We start from the raw sequence: 17,835 nt of genomic DNA on the forward strand, positions 1-17,835 counted from the left end.
AAGTAGCAATCCTTGCTACTTTGGGTAGTAAACAGCCACAACCAACTACACCCATCCACTGCAGCTGACCCAACTCACACTCTACCACCTGAATAAGATACTTGAACTGTGACTCTCACTGTGACATCGTTACCAAAAATATACAAAGAGGTTATATCAGGTAGTTAACCAGTTCTAACATTTTAGCATGCAAATTAAGTTTCTGACTTTAATTTAAATTGAATGATATATTTATAGTTTTCATAATTAAATCCCACCATAGCGTTTCCGCAATGCTGATCCTTAAGTTCCCACCCACATGACTACATGGTATCAAAAACAACCACATACAAAAAAAAACAGAACTTCATTTTTCACTCCTGTCTTTTAAGTGTAGATATTGACTCTGCTTGCAGATAAGGCTTTCTATACAACACATTTTCCTGCAGAGCTAGATATATATAATGAACCCAACATCTATTTTCATGTGGCTGCATCAGTGACAGTGACATTGCATCTTTTTCTACGGTATATCTAAAAGGAGAGGCACTTAGTCTTAAAACATCGCAAAGAAGTCTGTAAGAAACATTAGACCTGAAACAATGGCAAACTGTAAGCAGTTCACATAAAACACTCCTTTGTTTTTCCTCATATTGTATAAAATGTGCACAATGGAGAGAGAACATCAAGGAAAGGAAAATTTAAGGTAAAAAAATCCCAACAACAATGAAACAAACAAACAAAACTATTTCCACTACCATGCGCTACTTCATTCCTAAATTCTGCAGAGGTATGAATTCCATCTTTTCCACTGACACTGAGGGAATGTTGAAAAGGATTAGGCATTATCATGGAATGGTAAAGTCCAAAGCTAAAGACAGCACAGCACAGCTATCTTTAGCTATTTTTAGCAGTGTCATGATTTTAGACATGACACTGCTAAAATCAGTGTCATGTCTGAGGTTTTCAAATACCATTTCATTAAACTACTGACTTGATTTTTGTCCTGATCCTGTGACTTACAGTGTTGAAACCACCATACTGACTCTGAAATGCAACAACTGACACCAAGTAATGGTCATAGCCTCCTGAGAACCTCTTTCAGTTTAACTTATTTTTGTGTGATTCCCTGCCTCTTTGGAGCTAAATTGGAAAGGCCAGGATGTCCTCTCTTGAGAACTTAGTAGGGTAGCTCAAATAGGTTAAATCTGAACCTGGTTGAGAGCCGCGTGCAGAGGATCGCGAGTCTGGCGGCTCAGATCCAGTTCTGGCCGCCACCGCCGCCACCCCCACCGGCATCCCTTGAATGCATGGGAGTGGCCGACGTCCGGAACGTTCCAGCGCCTGTGCCGGGCCCAAGGGTGCGACCAGCCAGCACGCAGCCTGCCACAGCGCCCGGTCCCACCCCTCGCCGGTGCCCGTTTCTGCGCCTCGGAAGAAGGCCGAGGAGCCGGCAGCGGCGGAGGCGGCTCGCGATGAGCCGCTCCAGCTCAGAGGGGCGGAGGTACAGTGCGACGAGCTGCTCCAGCTGGCAGCGGTGGACGTGGCACGCGACGAGCCGCTCCAGCCGGGAGGGGCGGAGGTGGAGCGCGGGGAGCCGCTCCAGCCGGGAGGGTCCTCACCTCCCCCAGAGGCCGGCGTGTGGTCCGGCATGCTGGATGCCTGCCCAGCTGCCCGTGAGCCCCGGCTCAATGCAGCGCCGCTGCTTGCCGCACGGGTGGCCCCCGGTCCAGCTCCGGGGCTGCAATTGGATACGTGGGTGACACCCGGACCCACCTCATCACCGGCGCCGCTGGATGGGTGGGCGGCCACCAGAACAGACACCCCCCTGTCGCTTGGCCAGGGCCAGGGGGCGCTCGCGGTGGGGGGAGTAGGTTCGGCCGGATCGCTCCCCGGCCTCAGTCAGGCGATGGGGGTATGTGGCGGGGCGTGGCTTGCGGTGCAGCGCAGGGAAGGTGGACGCACCTGCACAGCATCCGCAATCACCCCCGCCGACTTGTTGAGCTGGCAGCAGGAGAGAGCTGCAGCTCTGTGTGTGTTTGTGTATAAATAAAGAATGCTGCAGAGCATGAACATGCACGCGGGTCCGCTGTGGCCTTTTCTCTTATCTATATCTGTAATTGTCCTTGCAACTACTTTGATCTTTTGCTTATAGCAGCTTACTTATGGCTGGCTCTGAGCTATCTTTAATCCTAGCCACTTTGCCTCTGTTAACTTATTTAAAATGTCTATGTTCAGCTTGGTGGAGAAGATTTAAGTGTCTGATTAGGTTTGTTGTTACAAACATATTTGTACCGCCCAGTGGTTTAGCTTATCTTCACTCATTGAGAGGAGCTTCTATGCTAATTGCATGGCAATCTTGGCATGTGGCTGTGAGCATGCTTGTGCAAATGTGCATTTGCTTAGGCCTTTCAGTTCATTCTTTGTGTTCTTTAAGTTCAGCTGAATTGCTTGTTGTTATTAATTCGAATTCTGAACATGTGGCTGATATTTTGTAAAACTGTATAAAATAACCACAACAAATGATGATGATGATTATTATTATTATTCACATTAAATAATAATGTGAATAATATGTGTACAGTTGCTAAGCAAGCCTGTCCATCAAATGGGAAGGATATGTATAGGTGTAGTATACACTACAGTTGAGCATTGGGTCTCATGACTCTCATTGACAAGCATTGAGCACTACCTGTTTGGCAGCAGCCACAACTACAGACTAGATAATAAATTAGTGGAGCATTAAAAGAAAACAACAACAAAAATAAACTGAATCTTGTCTAGGATAACAGATCAGCAATCACAAACAACAAGAAATGAAGCAGCAGAATAAATTAGTATTTATTACTAAGAGGGTGCTATAGCTCAAGAGTCAGAGCGGGTCATCTGTAAAGCAGAAGGTTTGCATTTTGATCTGTGGTTGTTCCAATCTGCATGCCAAATATCTTTGGGCACAATACTAGCTAAGTTGCTCTCCCATGGATCTATTGGAGGGAATGTTAGATAGAAAGCACTTGCATAAAAAGCATGGGAAAAAAATAGAAGTATGAATGGGTGAATGTGGTAAGTTGCATAACTGCTATATATGCTTTAAATGCTCGGGCAGAGTAGAAAAGCGCTATTTGAGAAGAACCAGGTCATTTACCATTTACCAGCAACTTTCCATATATATATATATATATATTTTTTTTTTTTATATATATATATATATATATTTTTATATATATATATATATATATATATTTTTATATATATATATATATTTTTTTATATATATATATATATATATATTTTTATATATATATATATGGAAAGTTCCTTCAGGATCAGTATGGTGGTGTCAATAGCAAATCAAGAACAGACACTGTAAGACATCTGATATTGACAAAAAGTCTGCTTTTCTGCTACAAGCGCTTTGATAAAGAGGATACTTTTCTATTCACATTCAAATATTACCCCCTTAAAGCATTCTCCTCAGGTGTTCTCCATAACTTAAGATCTCCAAGTTAGGATTACAATAAAGCATTAAAACACACACAGTGATGATGTAAACTAAAGCCTTCCAAGAAGATGATAAAACTCATCACAATTCCTCAAAAATGCATTAAAAAGGTTTGTTTAAAGCCATGCTAGCACCATTCATCCTTCACTGCCTCCTGGTAACACCTGGCTGCCCTGACGCCAGAGCCTGGGCTGGTGCTACCCCCAAAGCTGATGTGGTACCCATTGGGCATACCAATGTTCTGTTGTTGAGCAGGAGACAACGCTCCCATCATGCGAGGCAGTGCGTTCCAAGAGGAGTGTCCACCACAGGGGCTGGGAGACAGCGCCGCCATATCCTGGAAGACTTGCAGCTGGTCCCGGAGGCTGCCATAGAGGCTACCCAGGGCCTTGCCCTGGCCCTGGCCCAGGAAGGGCTCTGAGCTGATACGAGTGACGGGGCAGGGGAAGTGGTGAGAGCTGCTGTAACGGAGGCCATTGTGCTCTGAGAGGCCACGGCTTAGCCGGCCGGGACTCAGAGAGGTCTGGCTGGACACAAAATGCACAGGAGAGGAATTGGCAGTCTTGTAAGCCACCCCAGGTCGCGGGGTGTGGGGGATCTTGGGGAGCTGCCGACGTCCACGGCTTGGCGTGCTAGTATTGGAGCTCAGTGCCACTGGGCTGCCTTTAACCCAACCACTGCCCTAGATGAAAATTGGACAAGCAATTTGAAATGATGAGGAAAAAGAAAATATGCCAGAGAAGAAAGGAAAATGGGAAGAATATGTATAGGTACAGAGCCACCCAAGGGAAGAAAAGAAAAGAAAGACACCAAAATACATGTACATGGTAAGATAACAGCAAACATAATAGGGACAGAGAAGACAAAAATAAAGACGCACAAATGGATAGATAATCACAGAGGGACATGATGAAAAAGACAAAGTGGGAAGAAAAGTGAAAGGTCATGAGAGGCTATACTGGAAGCAGACAGAGAAGAAAGCACTAAAAACATGCAGAGCAATCACAACAGTCTGCATTTAATTTCTGCTTGTCTATATCACACATTTGCTGATGCTCTGTCATATATGGTAATATGCAGACAAAAAGCAGTCTTTTATTCTGCTTTTATTTAAATATATCAAGTCAATTCAACTTGACTTAAGTAATGCAAAGTTTACAGTGGAACACATATTCACTGCAAGAGTAAGTGTCTACAGGCATCTGTAAAGTATGGTGGAGTCTCTGTCATGGTTTGGGGTTGCATTTCAGCTAATGGTGTTGGAGATCTTGTTAAAACTGATGGAATTATGAGAGCAGAAAAGCAGAGCCAGATTTTGATGCAATTTGCAACAAAATCTTAAAATCGTCTGAATGGCAAGAGCTTCATCTTTTAGCATGAAAATGGACCCAGATATACTGCCAATGCAGTAAAAGCATACTGAATACTGAATACAATACCGAAGTGAAGTTTGATCATCTTGGAAATAACTGAAAAAAAAACAGGTCAAGAAAGCTGGAGAACTATTCCTGAAGAATACTTAAAAAATGAAAAGAATCAAGTTTTGTAGGGAACATTTAGACATTAGTACAAAATACTGAGTTCTAAACTTGTTTTAACTGTACAAACACTAGTTTGCCATATATACTGTATTTCCGTCTTTGTTTGTATGTTTCAATAAATTACTACTCTTATTTAAAATTTTCTTGCAAAATATAAAGAAATGAAGGGTGGCTCAAGACTTTTACTATATATTGTATTTATATTAAATGCTGATATTGATAAGTCTAATCAATATCTAATTGACACTAATTGACTTGTAACACCCAGCTGAAATGGAAAAGGTTCCCAGTTATCTAAAATACATGCACAGGTTAAGTGTATATGATGTAAAAACTGTCGCATAACACTATGTGATAAATAGTGTTATGCTTTGCTATTCTTTAAAGTTTCCAATTTGCATTGTTTTTTTTCTCGCTTTTCTTAATCTCACTTATCTGTTACTTCATTATTTCTCACTGTGTTGTGAGAGAGTGCAGTTGAGTTGTGGTAAGAGACTTTTTCAATGTAAACCTTTATTTTTCAGATTAAGTCAACTAATTTATTTTCAAATTGCTCTAAATTCCACCATTTCATGTCCTACTCAATCAGATCAGCTTGTGCCTCTCTTGCTTTTAAGGGAGCAATAAATAGACCAATGTATTGGTCAAGCTAGACAGCACATCTTTCATATCAGGCTCTTTTAATCACTTGAAATAATCTATAAATGTACCTTCACATATTTTAGCTAAAAAAACAAAATACTCTCCAGTTTACTTATTTTAGTTCATCCTGTAAGTCCACTACCTGCATGAGGCGCACTAGGGGTTGGGTTCAATGTCTGTCACACAGCAGTCAAGGTTGGGGGCCCTGCTTGTCCAATCCCTGGCTATCAAGGCTGGATAACGGAAAACAAAATGTCACCTCTCTGGTGGGGAAGGAGCCTGAACTAGTGCTAGAGGTTGAGAGATACTTAAATATATTTGGGGTCACCTCAACGCACTGCTCAGGTTCTGGAACCAGTCTCCTGGAGAGGGACTAGGCTCGATTCCAGTCTGAAGTTGCCCTTGATGAGTGACGGCGGGCTGAGGTGGGTATTATTGTTTCCACTTGGCTAGCTACTGGTACATAGGGTTTTTAACGGTGCATTAGAGAGCTGTTTCCTTGTGCCATTGAGTCAGAAACAGGTCTAGACTGTCGTTTGCACTTATGCAACTGTTCAGAGTACCCAGACTTCTTGGATTCACTAGGTGGGGTGCTCAATGGTGCTCTATCTGGTGAATGTCATCCTACTGGGAGACTGCAACACTCATGTGGCAAATGACAACAAGACCAGGAATGGCACTGAGATCGAAAGAATGAGATCACAGGTACAAACAGCTTTCTCTGAAAGGTGGCTGGCCTCTCCCTTAGAAATAGGGTGAGGAGTTCAGCCATCTGAGAGGGGCCCAGACTAGAGCTGCTACTCTTCCACATCAAAATGACCCAGTTGAGGTGGTTTAGCCATCTGTCAAGAATGCCTCCTGGGCACCTTCTCTGTGAGTTTCTTCGGGCATGTTCCACTGGAGGCAGAACCAGGATATGCTTGAGAGATTCCATCTCTTAGCTGGCCTAAAAACATCTTGGTGTTCCCCAGGATAAGCTGGAGGAGATGCCTGGGGAGAGGAATACCTGGGCATCTGTGCTTAGACTCCTGTCCCCACAACCCAGTCCCGGATAAGTGGAAGAAAATAGATGGATTGACAGATGGACAGACAGGCAGATGGACCCAGGATGATAGCACACTTTTCCTTCTAAGTTATCAAATTAGATTATTTAACATTAACACCAAGCTGGATAAGGCATGTTGTATAAATGCTGTATGGCTGTCTCCTGAAAGTTGATCCTACAGTCAAATATTCCTGTTGTAACATCGACTGTACTTGTGAGTATATCTTACGAGAAGCTGGACTGTGTAATACTCTAGAGTGTGACATATGTCCATGGCTAAAAGAAGTGAGTTGCCCAAGCCATACTTATCATTGAAGACAAGGGCCAAATCATAGGTATAAAACAATCCAAACCGTATAGTTGCATTTATAAATTCTTTCAAAAGAAAGTAAAAATTGGGACAATAGAGCCTGATTTGAACAAAAACAGAAAAATATATTATCCTATGTGTTGCCCCCCCCCTAAAGCAACAAATACCTAAATCGTCATTATGGAAAGCCCAAGTCGATTTGAATGATGAGCAGGAGGAGAAATGGTGGAAATTGGGGGAATTTGCAAATAAAGAAGAAGCCTTAAGCTAAACTAACAAGAATGACATTAAAAAAATGAAAGCTCAAAGATGACCTTAGTCAAAAAGAACATGCTTGCCCACCTGCTTGTTGCTGGTTTCCAGCCCTTCACTTGGAGAGGCGGCACAGCTGGCGGTGGAAGATTTTGAGTGGCACTGTCCCCTGCTGCAATAGCGGTCACAGGAGTAGTAGCGCTGTTTGTCTGCAGAGGAATGATGGTGTTTCCTTTCATGGGAGCGTCCACGGTCGTGGGCTCGCTCTCTGGAGGCTGTTGTTTCCGATGCTGGCTCACCCACTGCACCTGTGAAGGAAGAAAATATTGCTGGGTGTTTCTGACAAGTCCTAAGATTTTCTTACTCCCCACAGTGTTTAATACAGTGTTTCAGTAGGGGTAAAGATTCTAACAGTCATTACAGAAACAGCATAGGTCATTTCTAATCTAATTAATGATTAAGCGTTTAATAGGTTATAATTAGTTTGGGATGGGAAGGCCTTAATCAGAGAGATGACTCTGGTCACTCTGACAGAGCTCCAGAGTTGCTCTGTTGAGAGAAAACAGTCTTCCAGAAGGACAACCATTTCTGCACCATTCTACCAATTATGCCTGTATGGTAGAGCGGCTAGACAGAAGCCGCTCCTCAGTAAAGGGCAGGATGTCATCCAGGACTCACAGACCATGAAAAACATAATTTCTGGCCTGATGAAACAAAGACTGAACTTTTTGGCCTGAATGCTGAGCTTAATATTTGGAGCCTATCCTAGCTGCTAGCCAGCAAGAGGCAGATAGTTGCTGGATAGCGTAGTGGGCTACTGGAACAAGGAGGCATAAGTGGGCAATAAATAAATAAATAAATAAATAAAAAACATGGTGCTGTTGCAATGCTACTACATAAGTAACCCCAGCAGAAGGGGTTACATGAATAGGATGAGGGACTTATGGAATCTTTGATACCCAGCATCCAGATTGACGGCGAAACAACTGGTGTTCCAACATTCAGAAGAAAGACCTACTCTCATGGCTAGAGATTGCAACAGCAAAGGGGAGGCAGGACGACAAGTATCATCACCCCCACCCGAGATTGGGTACCAAGTGCACCGGAAGAAGGATCTTTGAGTGCAAGAGGAACTGACCTGAAAGATAGGATCACAGTGAAGCTTGAAACCTGGATGTGCAATAATAACCCCACACCACAACACAACCTCAGAAATGTGCATATCTTAACTGTTACGTGCAATATCTGCATTATAATCAGACTCCTGTGCATGTAGAAGTATATATAGAAGAGAAGTGCAGTCGGATGGTAACGAAGAGAGGGAAGGTAGTCAGAACTGAGGAGATCGAACTACCAGAAGGCAACTTTGCAACGTGTTCTAGTAATAGAAGGGGCTACCGTTTTTTTTAATTTTTTTTTTATTCAATTATTCATAAAAGGTATATGATAATATATAACAGGACTAATGGGACAGTAGTACAGAGGTTTCAGAAGTTGCTTTAGAACTCTTCTGTTGTGGCGAATCCACTTAGGCAAAAAAATGGATTGGACATCAGTTGTAGAAACGATAGTCTTTATATAAGGCTTCAAAAAGGGGAATGTACAACAAATAAACTTCTCGACATCAGAGCAACATATAATGGCTTCCCGAAACTTTCTTTGCTAGCTAAAAACCCCAGAGTAACTTTTGTCTACCACAAAGGATTCTGGGAAAGGCAGTTTTCTAATGAAAATACCTATTAAATGCTCCCCTTTAGCAGAAAATTAAATCTATAATTAACAGCTCTCACTAAACATGTGACTAACACTTAAATCACTTACAAAATAACCAAAATGCTGTTATCAAACAATAAACTGCAATAAAGTTACAACATCCTCCCCCTGACGAATAATCTGTTCATCTAAAGCTCCAGGTTATACAACAACTGAATCGGTCTTGTTAACAGAGTCCCCGTTGTCGTGCGAACTAAGCAAGATCTAACAAGACCGTCTTGACCAGGAAACATTTCTTCAATTCTTCCAAGTTTCCACACTTGTCTGGGGAGGTTGTCATGCCCAATGAGCACGACATCCCCTAGTTTTAGGGGTGTAGGCTTTGAAGCATCACAGCAATGAGCTGACTTTAGCTCCAACAGATAGTCCCTTCTTCAGGTGTTAGGTGTTGGATGGTGTGTGTCCTTCGGGATTGACTTGGGTGGTAGAGATGTCAGTCGTTTGCCCACCAAAAAGTGGGCTGGAGTAAGTGGTTGCGGTTCATTTACCTCGTTGTGCACAAAGGTGAGAGGCCTAGAGTTCAGAGTCGCTTCGACTTCCACCAACACAGTACACATTTCTTCAAAGTGGAGTGAAGCTCTACCTAACACCTTCTTGAGGCAGATTTTCACTGATCTGACAAGACATTCCCAGAATCCACCCCACCAGGCTGCTCTTTCTGCAATGAACTTCCAAGTAATTCCTCTTTCCGAGAAAAACTCCAGCAAATGTGGGTCTTTAATTATCTTCCACAGCTCCTTCAAATCTTGGTCTACTCTCTTAAATGTTCTGGCATTGTCAGAATAGATAACTCTGCATAGCCCTCTCCTGGCAATGAATCTCTTCAACGCTAGCAAAAATGTCTCAGTTGACCGATCTGACACAAGCTCTAAATGGACCGCTCGTGTCACAGCACAGGTAAATAGGGCAATGTAGGATCTTTTCACAGAATCCTCTGTTTTCACATAGAGCGGCCCAGCAAAATCCACATCTGCAACTTCGAATGGTGGTGACTCGGATATTCTGTCCCTAGGCAAAGGTGCAGTTAGCTGATGCCCAGCCTTTGCCTTAAACCTCTTACACACAGTGCATCTGGTCACAATGCTCTTAACCAGCTGCCGGGCCCGGATGATCCAATATCTCTCTCTTATTTGTACAAGAGTGTCCCTCACTCCTGAATGCATCACCCTTTTGTGACAGTCCTCTATCAGCAGTTCTGAAAATCTGTGTTTGTTTGGCAGAATCCAAGGATGCTGCTCTCTGAATGTGAAGTCCGACTGCTGCAGCCTGCCTCCAACACTAAGCAGCTCATCTTCATCAAGGAAGGGTTTCAGTTCCTGAATCTTCCTGTCATTCATCATAGGTTTTCCTACCTTCAGTCTCTGGACCTCCTGGTGAAAACTGTGATGTTGTGCAACCTTAATCCAGTACTTCTCAGCATCAAGAAGCTCATTTGCTGTCAGCTCACCTTGCATCTTTGGTTGCATCGTTGTTTTTGCATTAGCTATGAATCTCCTAATCCATGCTGTCACTCTGAGCACTCTCTTCAGTTTGCTGTACCTCTCAAGCTTCAGTATTGGTTCACAGATAACAGTGTCATTAGCAGCAAACTGCATGGCTATTTGATAACTGGATTTAAGTTCTACATTCATTTAGTCTGAAATGTTTTCATCTTCAGACTCACGTATCCGATCTTCTGATACAAGAAAACTGGGGCCATTCCACCATAGCTGATTTTGTAGTCCACTAATTGTCCTCTTGTGGCCAGGTCAGCGGGATTAGCCTTCCCTGGGATGTGTGACCATGAAGATGGACTTGTAAGAGTCTGGATCTCAGTCACTCGGTTTGCAACAAACGGTTTCCACCTTTGTGCCAAACTGCAAATCCATTGCAAAGTGATCATGGAGTCAGTCCACATTTTTATTTGGGCTTGTTCCATCTTCAGCGAGATGATCAAGTTGTTCGCCAATCTGGCCCCAATCACGGCTCCCATGAATTCCAGACGTGGCAACGTCATTTTCTTTAGGGGAGCCACCCTGGCTTTAGATGCGACCAAGCTCATTGTCGTTTCTCCTTCTCGTGTTTTGCCTTGCAGATAGGCCACAGCACTGTATGCCCTTTCACTGGCATCACAAAACATATGTAATTCCAAGCCCTCTTTGCTTTCTTGTTGCATATTGATTTGGTACCACCTTGGTATGGCGAGCTGGTGTAACTGAGTAAGCTCTGAACACCACTGTTGCCATTCTTGTGCCAGATCTGGTGGCAATTCTTCATCCCAGGAGAGCCCCCTCTCCCACATTGCTTGGAACATGCACTTGACCCTAATGGTGAAGGGGTTCAGAAACCCAAGTGGGTCATAAATTCGTGCTGAGGACTGCAGCACGCTTCGTTTGGTTCCTTTCTTCTCTGTTAGAAGCCTCACTAGTGAACTAAGGTCAAAGGTGAAATCATCAGGCTCAGGCCTCCACACTAATCCAAGCACCTTTAATGCTACTCCAATCGTCTCAGGTGACATCATGTAGTTTGTGGAGCTCTTCTCCCATTTCTGCCTCAGTTCGGCTGAGTTTGTCATCCATTTGCAAAGCTCCATACCAGCAGCCGCCAGTATTTCTTTGGCATTCGTCGTTATGTGATACGCCTCTTCCACTGAGCGTGTACTTGAAATGAAGTCATCTACGTAAAGTGACTCCCTTATTGTATTCACCACTTGTGGTTGGCTTGTTTCATATTGTTTTAGATGTCTTTGAATTGTCGCTGCAAGCAGAAACGGGCTTGGCGTAACTCCAAACACCACTCTCGTCATCCTCAGAATGCGCAAGTGCTCATTCACTTCTCCATGCGGTGCACCTGAGAACCACAGGAACCTGACTGCATCTCTGTCCCTTTCTGCAAGACATATTTGCAGGAATGCTTGTTTTATGTCTGCCAGAAAGGCGACTTCGTGTTCCCTAAATCTAAGGAGAACACTGAGCAGATCTGGATTCAAATTTGGCCCCGTAAATAAGCAGTCATTCAGCGACAGACAGCCTTCTTCATGGGACGATGCATCAAAGACCACTCTTAATTTTGTAGTTGCTTTGTCCTCTCTCAGCACTGCATGGTGAGGCATATAATACATTACAGAGTCTGTGCTGCGGTCTGGTGTCACTTCCTCTGCAATGTTCCTGTCCAAGTAGTCCTCCACCACTTGATTATACCTGCTGAAGAGTGTGACATTCTTCTTAAATCTTTTACTCAGACCTTCCAGCCATTTTTTGTCAACTCTGTAGTTGTCTGAGAGCTCTACCTTTTCTGGCTTCTATGGCAACTCCACCTGATATCGTCGATCTTTAAACATAGTCGTTCTCTCAAACATCTGCAGAGCCTCATCATCTTCTGGGTTCTTTGTTGTCTCATTTGTAATACCCAGAGACTCTTTTTCCCAGAATGCTTTCAGTTGCTTGGAGAGGAGTTTCTCTTCCTCACAAGGAATGAACATGCAGGTTGCCTCTGTAACAGTTGATGCAGAGACTGGACCCTGAACAGACCATCCGAAGGTGCTCTCCAGTGCCACCAATGTTTCTGTAAGTCTCTCCACCCTTCCTGTCACGATCTGCCAATAGTAGTCAGCTCCTATGAGGACAGCGTGCTCTGGTTCCTCATTGGATCCTGGGAAGTCAGCCAGTTGTAGTCCTCTTTTCTTAAGCTCATGCTGGATCTGTTCACCAGGAACCTTCATTATTGCCGAGCACACTTGTGGGGTCTCCACAGCTTCTATTACAATACTCTGGCTAGGATCCCAGATATTTTGTAGCATAACCTTCACTATGCCGCGCTGTGATCTTGTGGGAAAGGAGGACCCAAATGTGTGTAGTGTCAATGTCTCTTGCCTTATTACTGGTAAATTTAGGCTCTTCACCAACGTTTCATGTACAGTGGGGCAAAAAAGTATTTAGTCAGCCACCGATTGTGCAAGTTCCCCCACTTAAAATGATGACAGAGGTCAGTAATTTGCACCAGAGGTACACTTCAACTGTGAGAGACAGAATGTGAAAAAAAAATCCATGAATTCACATGGTAGGATTTGTAAAGAATTTATTCGTAAATCAGGGTGGAAAATAAGTATTTGGTCACCTCAAACAAGGAAAATCCCTGGCTCTCACAGACCTGTAACGTCTTCTGTAAGAAGCTTTTCTGTCCCCCACTCGTTACCTGTATGAATGGCACCTGTTTGACCTCATCATCTGTATAAAAGACACCTGTCCACAGCCTCAACCAGTCAGACTCCAAACTCCGCCATGGCCAAGACCAAAGAGCTTTCGAAGGACACCAGGAAAAGAATTGTAGACCTGCACCAGACTGGGAAGAGTGAATCTACAATAGGCAAGCAGTTTGGTGTGAAAAAATCAACTGTGGGAGCAATCATCAGAAAATGGAAGACATACAAGACCACTGATAATCTCCCTCGATCTGGGGCTCCACGCAAGATCTCATCCCGTGGGGTCAAAATGATCATGAGAACGGTGAGCAAAGATCCCAGAACCACACGGGGGGACCTGGTGAATGACCTGCAGAGAGCTGGGACCAAAGTAACAAAGGTCACCATCAGTAACACACTACAACGGCAGGGAATCAAATCCCGCAGTGCCAGACGTGTTCCGCTGCTGAAGCCAGTGCATGTCCAGGCCCGTCTGAAGTTTGCCAGAGAGCACATGGATGATACAGCAGAGGATTGGGAGAATGTCATGTGGTCAGATGAAACCAAAGTAGAACTTTTTGGTATAAACTCAACTCGTCGTGTTTGGAGGAAGAAGAATACTGAGTTGCATCCCAAGAACACCATACCTACTGTGAAGCATGGGGGTGGAAACATCATGCTATGGGGCTGTTTTTCTGCCAAGGGGACAGGACGACTGATCCGTGTTAAGGACAGAATGAATGGGGCCAAGTATCGTGAGATTTTGAGCCAAAACCTTCTTCCATCAGTGAGAACTTTGAAGATGAAACGAGGCTGGGTCTTCCAACATGACAATGATCCAAAACACACCGCCCGGGCAACAAAGGAGTGGCTCCGTAAGAAGCATTTGAAAGTCCTGGAGTGGCCTAGCCAGTCTCCAGACCTCAACCCCATAGAAAATCTGTGGCGGGAGTTGAAAGTCCATGTTGCTCGGCGACAGCCCCAAAACATCACTGCTCTTGAGAAGATCTGCATGGAGGAATGGGCCAAAATACCAGCTACTGTGTGTGCAAACCTGGTAAAGACCTATAGTAAACATTTGACCTCTGTTATTGCCAACAAAGGTTATGTTACAAAGTATTGAGTTGTATTTTTGTTATTGACCAAATACTTATTTTCCACCCTGATTTACGAATAAATTCTTTACAAATCCTACCATGTGAATTCATGGATTTTTTTTTCACATTCTGTCTCTCACAGTTGAAGTGTACCTCTGGTGCAAATTACTGACCTCTGTCATCATTTTAAGTGGGGGAACTTGCACAATCGGTGGCTGACTAAATACTTTTTTGCCCCACTGTATAAAGCTTCTTTGGCTGCCTCCATCTAATAAGCAACGAGCTACCCTTCTGCCTGTCGGGCCTTCAATCCACACCTTTGCAGTCTGTAGCAACACAGTGTTCTGTTCACCTGGTTTCACTCTTACTGAATGAGGGAGCACGGAGGAGACCACTGCTTCTTCTGGTTGGGATGGGGCCTGTACATCCACCCTTTCACCACCGCACACAGCAACGTGATGTCTCCGTCCACATTTCTCACAGGACACATTCTTGGTCTTACAGAATCTTGCAGTGTGTTTCTGTCCCAAACAAACAAAACATCTCCCCATTCTCTTTAACTTGTCCTTTCTTTGAAGCGTGTCATTATTTGGGCAGTTTTCCGATTTGTGATCGGCACACTCACAGAATATACAGGTGTTTTGTTTCTGGCTGGCTGTGTACAGGGCAGCAGTAGATTGTATGCTAGGCCTTTTAAACCTCACATCACTGAACGGTGGCTTGTACAGTTTATTTTCAGTTTTCTGTGGGTTGTACGACTTTGTCATTTGCAGCGCTCTTTCCCTGCTCTGAACCTCCTTCTGTAGAAATGTGACCATTTCTGACACTTTCCACTCTTCATCTCCATTTCTCTGACGGCTGTATTTCAAGAGCTATATCATCTGGAATCATCTTTAGCAATATTGGGCATAACAAGCTTCTGTAGCTTTCTGACACTACACCCAATGACTCTAAACTTCTGATCTGAATTTCACATTCATCATACAGCTGCCTCAAAGCATGCACATCAGATGATTTTTTTTAACAGGGGTGAGGTTCAGCAGTTTTGACATGTGCGTACTAATTACTACATCCTTTCTTCCAAATCGGTTTTGCAGTAACTCAATTGCGTTGTCATAATTTTCATCTGTCAGCATAAGTCCTGCAACTGCTTTTGCTGCTTGGCCAGTGAGATAGGTTTTCAAATAGGTAAACTTCTCTCTTTTGCATAGTGCATCATTGTGGTGAATAACAGCTTCATATTGACTCCAAAACTCCTGCCACAAACTGGCATCTCCATCATATTTGTGAATAATCAGCTTAGGAAGCTTTACTGATGCTCTCTGTGCAAATGAATGAACAGAGCTAGCGTCACTCACCCTTTGATGCGCGGCTCGTTCGCTATGGAGGACCACAAGAGCCACGCGCATCGAAATAAAAAATCCTGTGCTTAATTAATGAATTGTAGAATAAAATCTGCATTTGTAAATTCATTTTTGAATTCCAATTTAATAAACTGATTTTTAAAATGCTTTTTAAGTCTTCATTTCAAAAAATATTTTCGAATTGCACTTTAATAAACTTCATTTCAAAAATCTTTTTCGAATTGCACTTTAATAAACTGCATTTCAAAAACCTTTTTCGAATTGCACTTTAATAAACTTCATTTCAAAAACCTTTTTCGAATTACACTTTAATAAACTTCATTTCAAAAATCTTTTTCGAATTGCACTTTAATAAACTGCATTTCAAAAACCTTTTTCGAATTGCACTTTAATAAACTGCATTTCAAAAACCTTTTTTGAATTGCACTTTAATAAACTTCATTTCAAAAACCTTTTTTGAATTGCACTTTAATAAACTGCATTTCAAAAACCTTTTTCGAATTGCACTTTAATAAACTGCATTTCAAAATCCATTTCCCTTTCCTGTTCGCTCAGGGATTAACATGTGGATTAGCAGTTGGATTAACAACTTCATTTTAAAAAACCTGCTGCTATTCAAATGAGCCACACCGTGGGATGTAAGGAGCTCTCTGATTGGTTGGTCAGACACAGGCTGTCTGCCAGCCTGGATGTTTCTAGCTCATAGCTTCGCCCTGCTAAGAAGCCTGTGTGCTTGTACAAAGGCCGTTCGGCCTCGGGATTTACACTCGGCTCGACACGGATATGTGAAGAATGAAGGGACCCTGCAGCGAAACGGAGAGCCCAACCTCTGGCTGAGTGCCTGTTTACAAAGTCTGACCACCTGTGAAGGTAACGTGCTAACGTGGCTAACGCTAGCATCACCGCACGTAGCCCCATTATTTTAAGGTCATTTTAGCTTATGAAAGTTTTACGTCGCAGCTGTACGAGCTAGCTACGTGTTTTGTAAGCTGCTGTGCTCTTCACAAATAAAGCTGGAAGCAGCTCAAACTATTAGAACCAGCACTGAGGCCTGTTACATTTATACAGTGTTAGAGCAACGGCTGCAGCCTATAGCCTTTAAACTAGCGATTAAAATGCTGACAGTAAACTCGTCAGTCCAGATGTTACCACATTACTTTGTGATACTTGTGAGTTAAAACAACTGAAACAGGCTGATTAAAATAACAGCTTTCAGTTCTCTCATTCAGCATATAAAGACTGGAGATCACACTACTGATTTCAGTTCATTTAATATGTGAGTGCAGATTCATTCAACTGGACATAAACGATGATCAAAGGTTGTATATATGATGAATTCATCAAATCCCAGCCTGTAACACAGTGCGCTGAATCTTAGCTTTGAATGTCCAGTATATTCTAATCAGTGTAATCTAAGCATTCACTGAACCTACAGTATCTACACCTGTGTGGCAAATGTGTGGTAAAGCTACAGATAATGAAATGTAATTATTAATACAATATACATCATGAGAAACGAAAGCTGAAATTGATTCAGTTTAGTACTTTTCTCTGTATGCTCTGTGATCATAAAGGCCTTAAATCCTGTGATATATATATACTGTAAATGATTTTCACAGAGGTCTTAAAGTACTTAAATCACTGCTGATAGTCTGGTTGTTTATATTTTCACATGTTTTTGTGTCTGTAGGGCTGTTTGATGACGATTTGGACTCCTCTGGGAGATGAGGACACACCCACACCTGTTCCATACTGCAGCCAATGATGGTGTTACGGCTCTGAGTCAGCTTTGGGCCATCAGACGCACACACTGGAAAACCAGCACCTGGACTTCATGCAGGAGAGACGGCCTCAGTGATGATGGACTCTGCATCGTCTATTTTACCTCCTAATCTCTTTCTCTTTAACACACAATTAAAATCTTAGTGAGGAAGTCTCTAACTTGTACACATTTGTACTTTTACTTGTTTTATTAGTTATTTTTAAGAAGAGTAAAGTTATTCACAAAGTTTTTATTCTTCTGTATTTATTCTTTTGTATCATGTACCACAGTCATACTGAACTATACAGACCTGGTGAATTGGAGAAAAAAAAAAATCATATATGAATGAATCATTCAGCTTCAGCAGTATTTCTATTCATCTTATGAATTCCAGTCTAATGTCAATTCA

At 42.9% G+C, this 17,835-nt stretch overlaps 1 protein-coding gene and 1 long non-coding RNA gene across 2 annotated transcripts in view; one reads left to right on the plus strand and one right to left on the minus strand.

Moving 5' to 3' along the window:
- Positions 1–3,317: 3,317 nt before the first annotated feature.
- Positions 3,318–17,835, minus strand: part of LOC148102245 (voltage-dependent N-type calcium channel subunit alpha-1B-like) — a 224,611-nt gene continuing 210,093 nt past the window's right edge. The window contains exons 38-39 of the mRNA XM_087842717.1: positions 7,362–7,579; positions 3,318–4,163 (exon numbers count right to left, since the gene is read on the minus strand). Of these exons, the coding sequence (XP_087698843.1) occupies positions 3,609–4,163; positions 7,362–7,579 (773 nt within the window). The 3' untranslated portion in view covers positions 3,318–3,608. The remainder of the gene's footprint in view (positions 4,164–7,361; positions 7,580–17,835) is intronic.
- On the plus strand, positions 16,318–17,675 carry LOC148102246 (uncharacterized). Its single transcript, XR_015719310.1, has 2 exons — positions 16,318–16,534; positions 17,355–17,675. It is a non-coding gene; the product is annotated as an uncharacterized LOC148102246 (long non-coding RNA).

The sequence above is a fragment of the Neolamprologus brichardi genome, chromosome 7 (assembly GCF_056152115.1).
Source record: "Neolamprologus brichardi isolate AB-2024 chromosome 7, ASM5615211v1, whole genome shotgun sequence".
NCBI lineage: Eukaryota > Metazoa > Chordata > Actinopteri > Cichliformes > Cichlidae > Neolamprologus > Neolamprologus brichardi.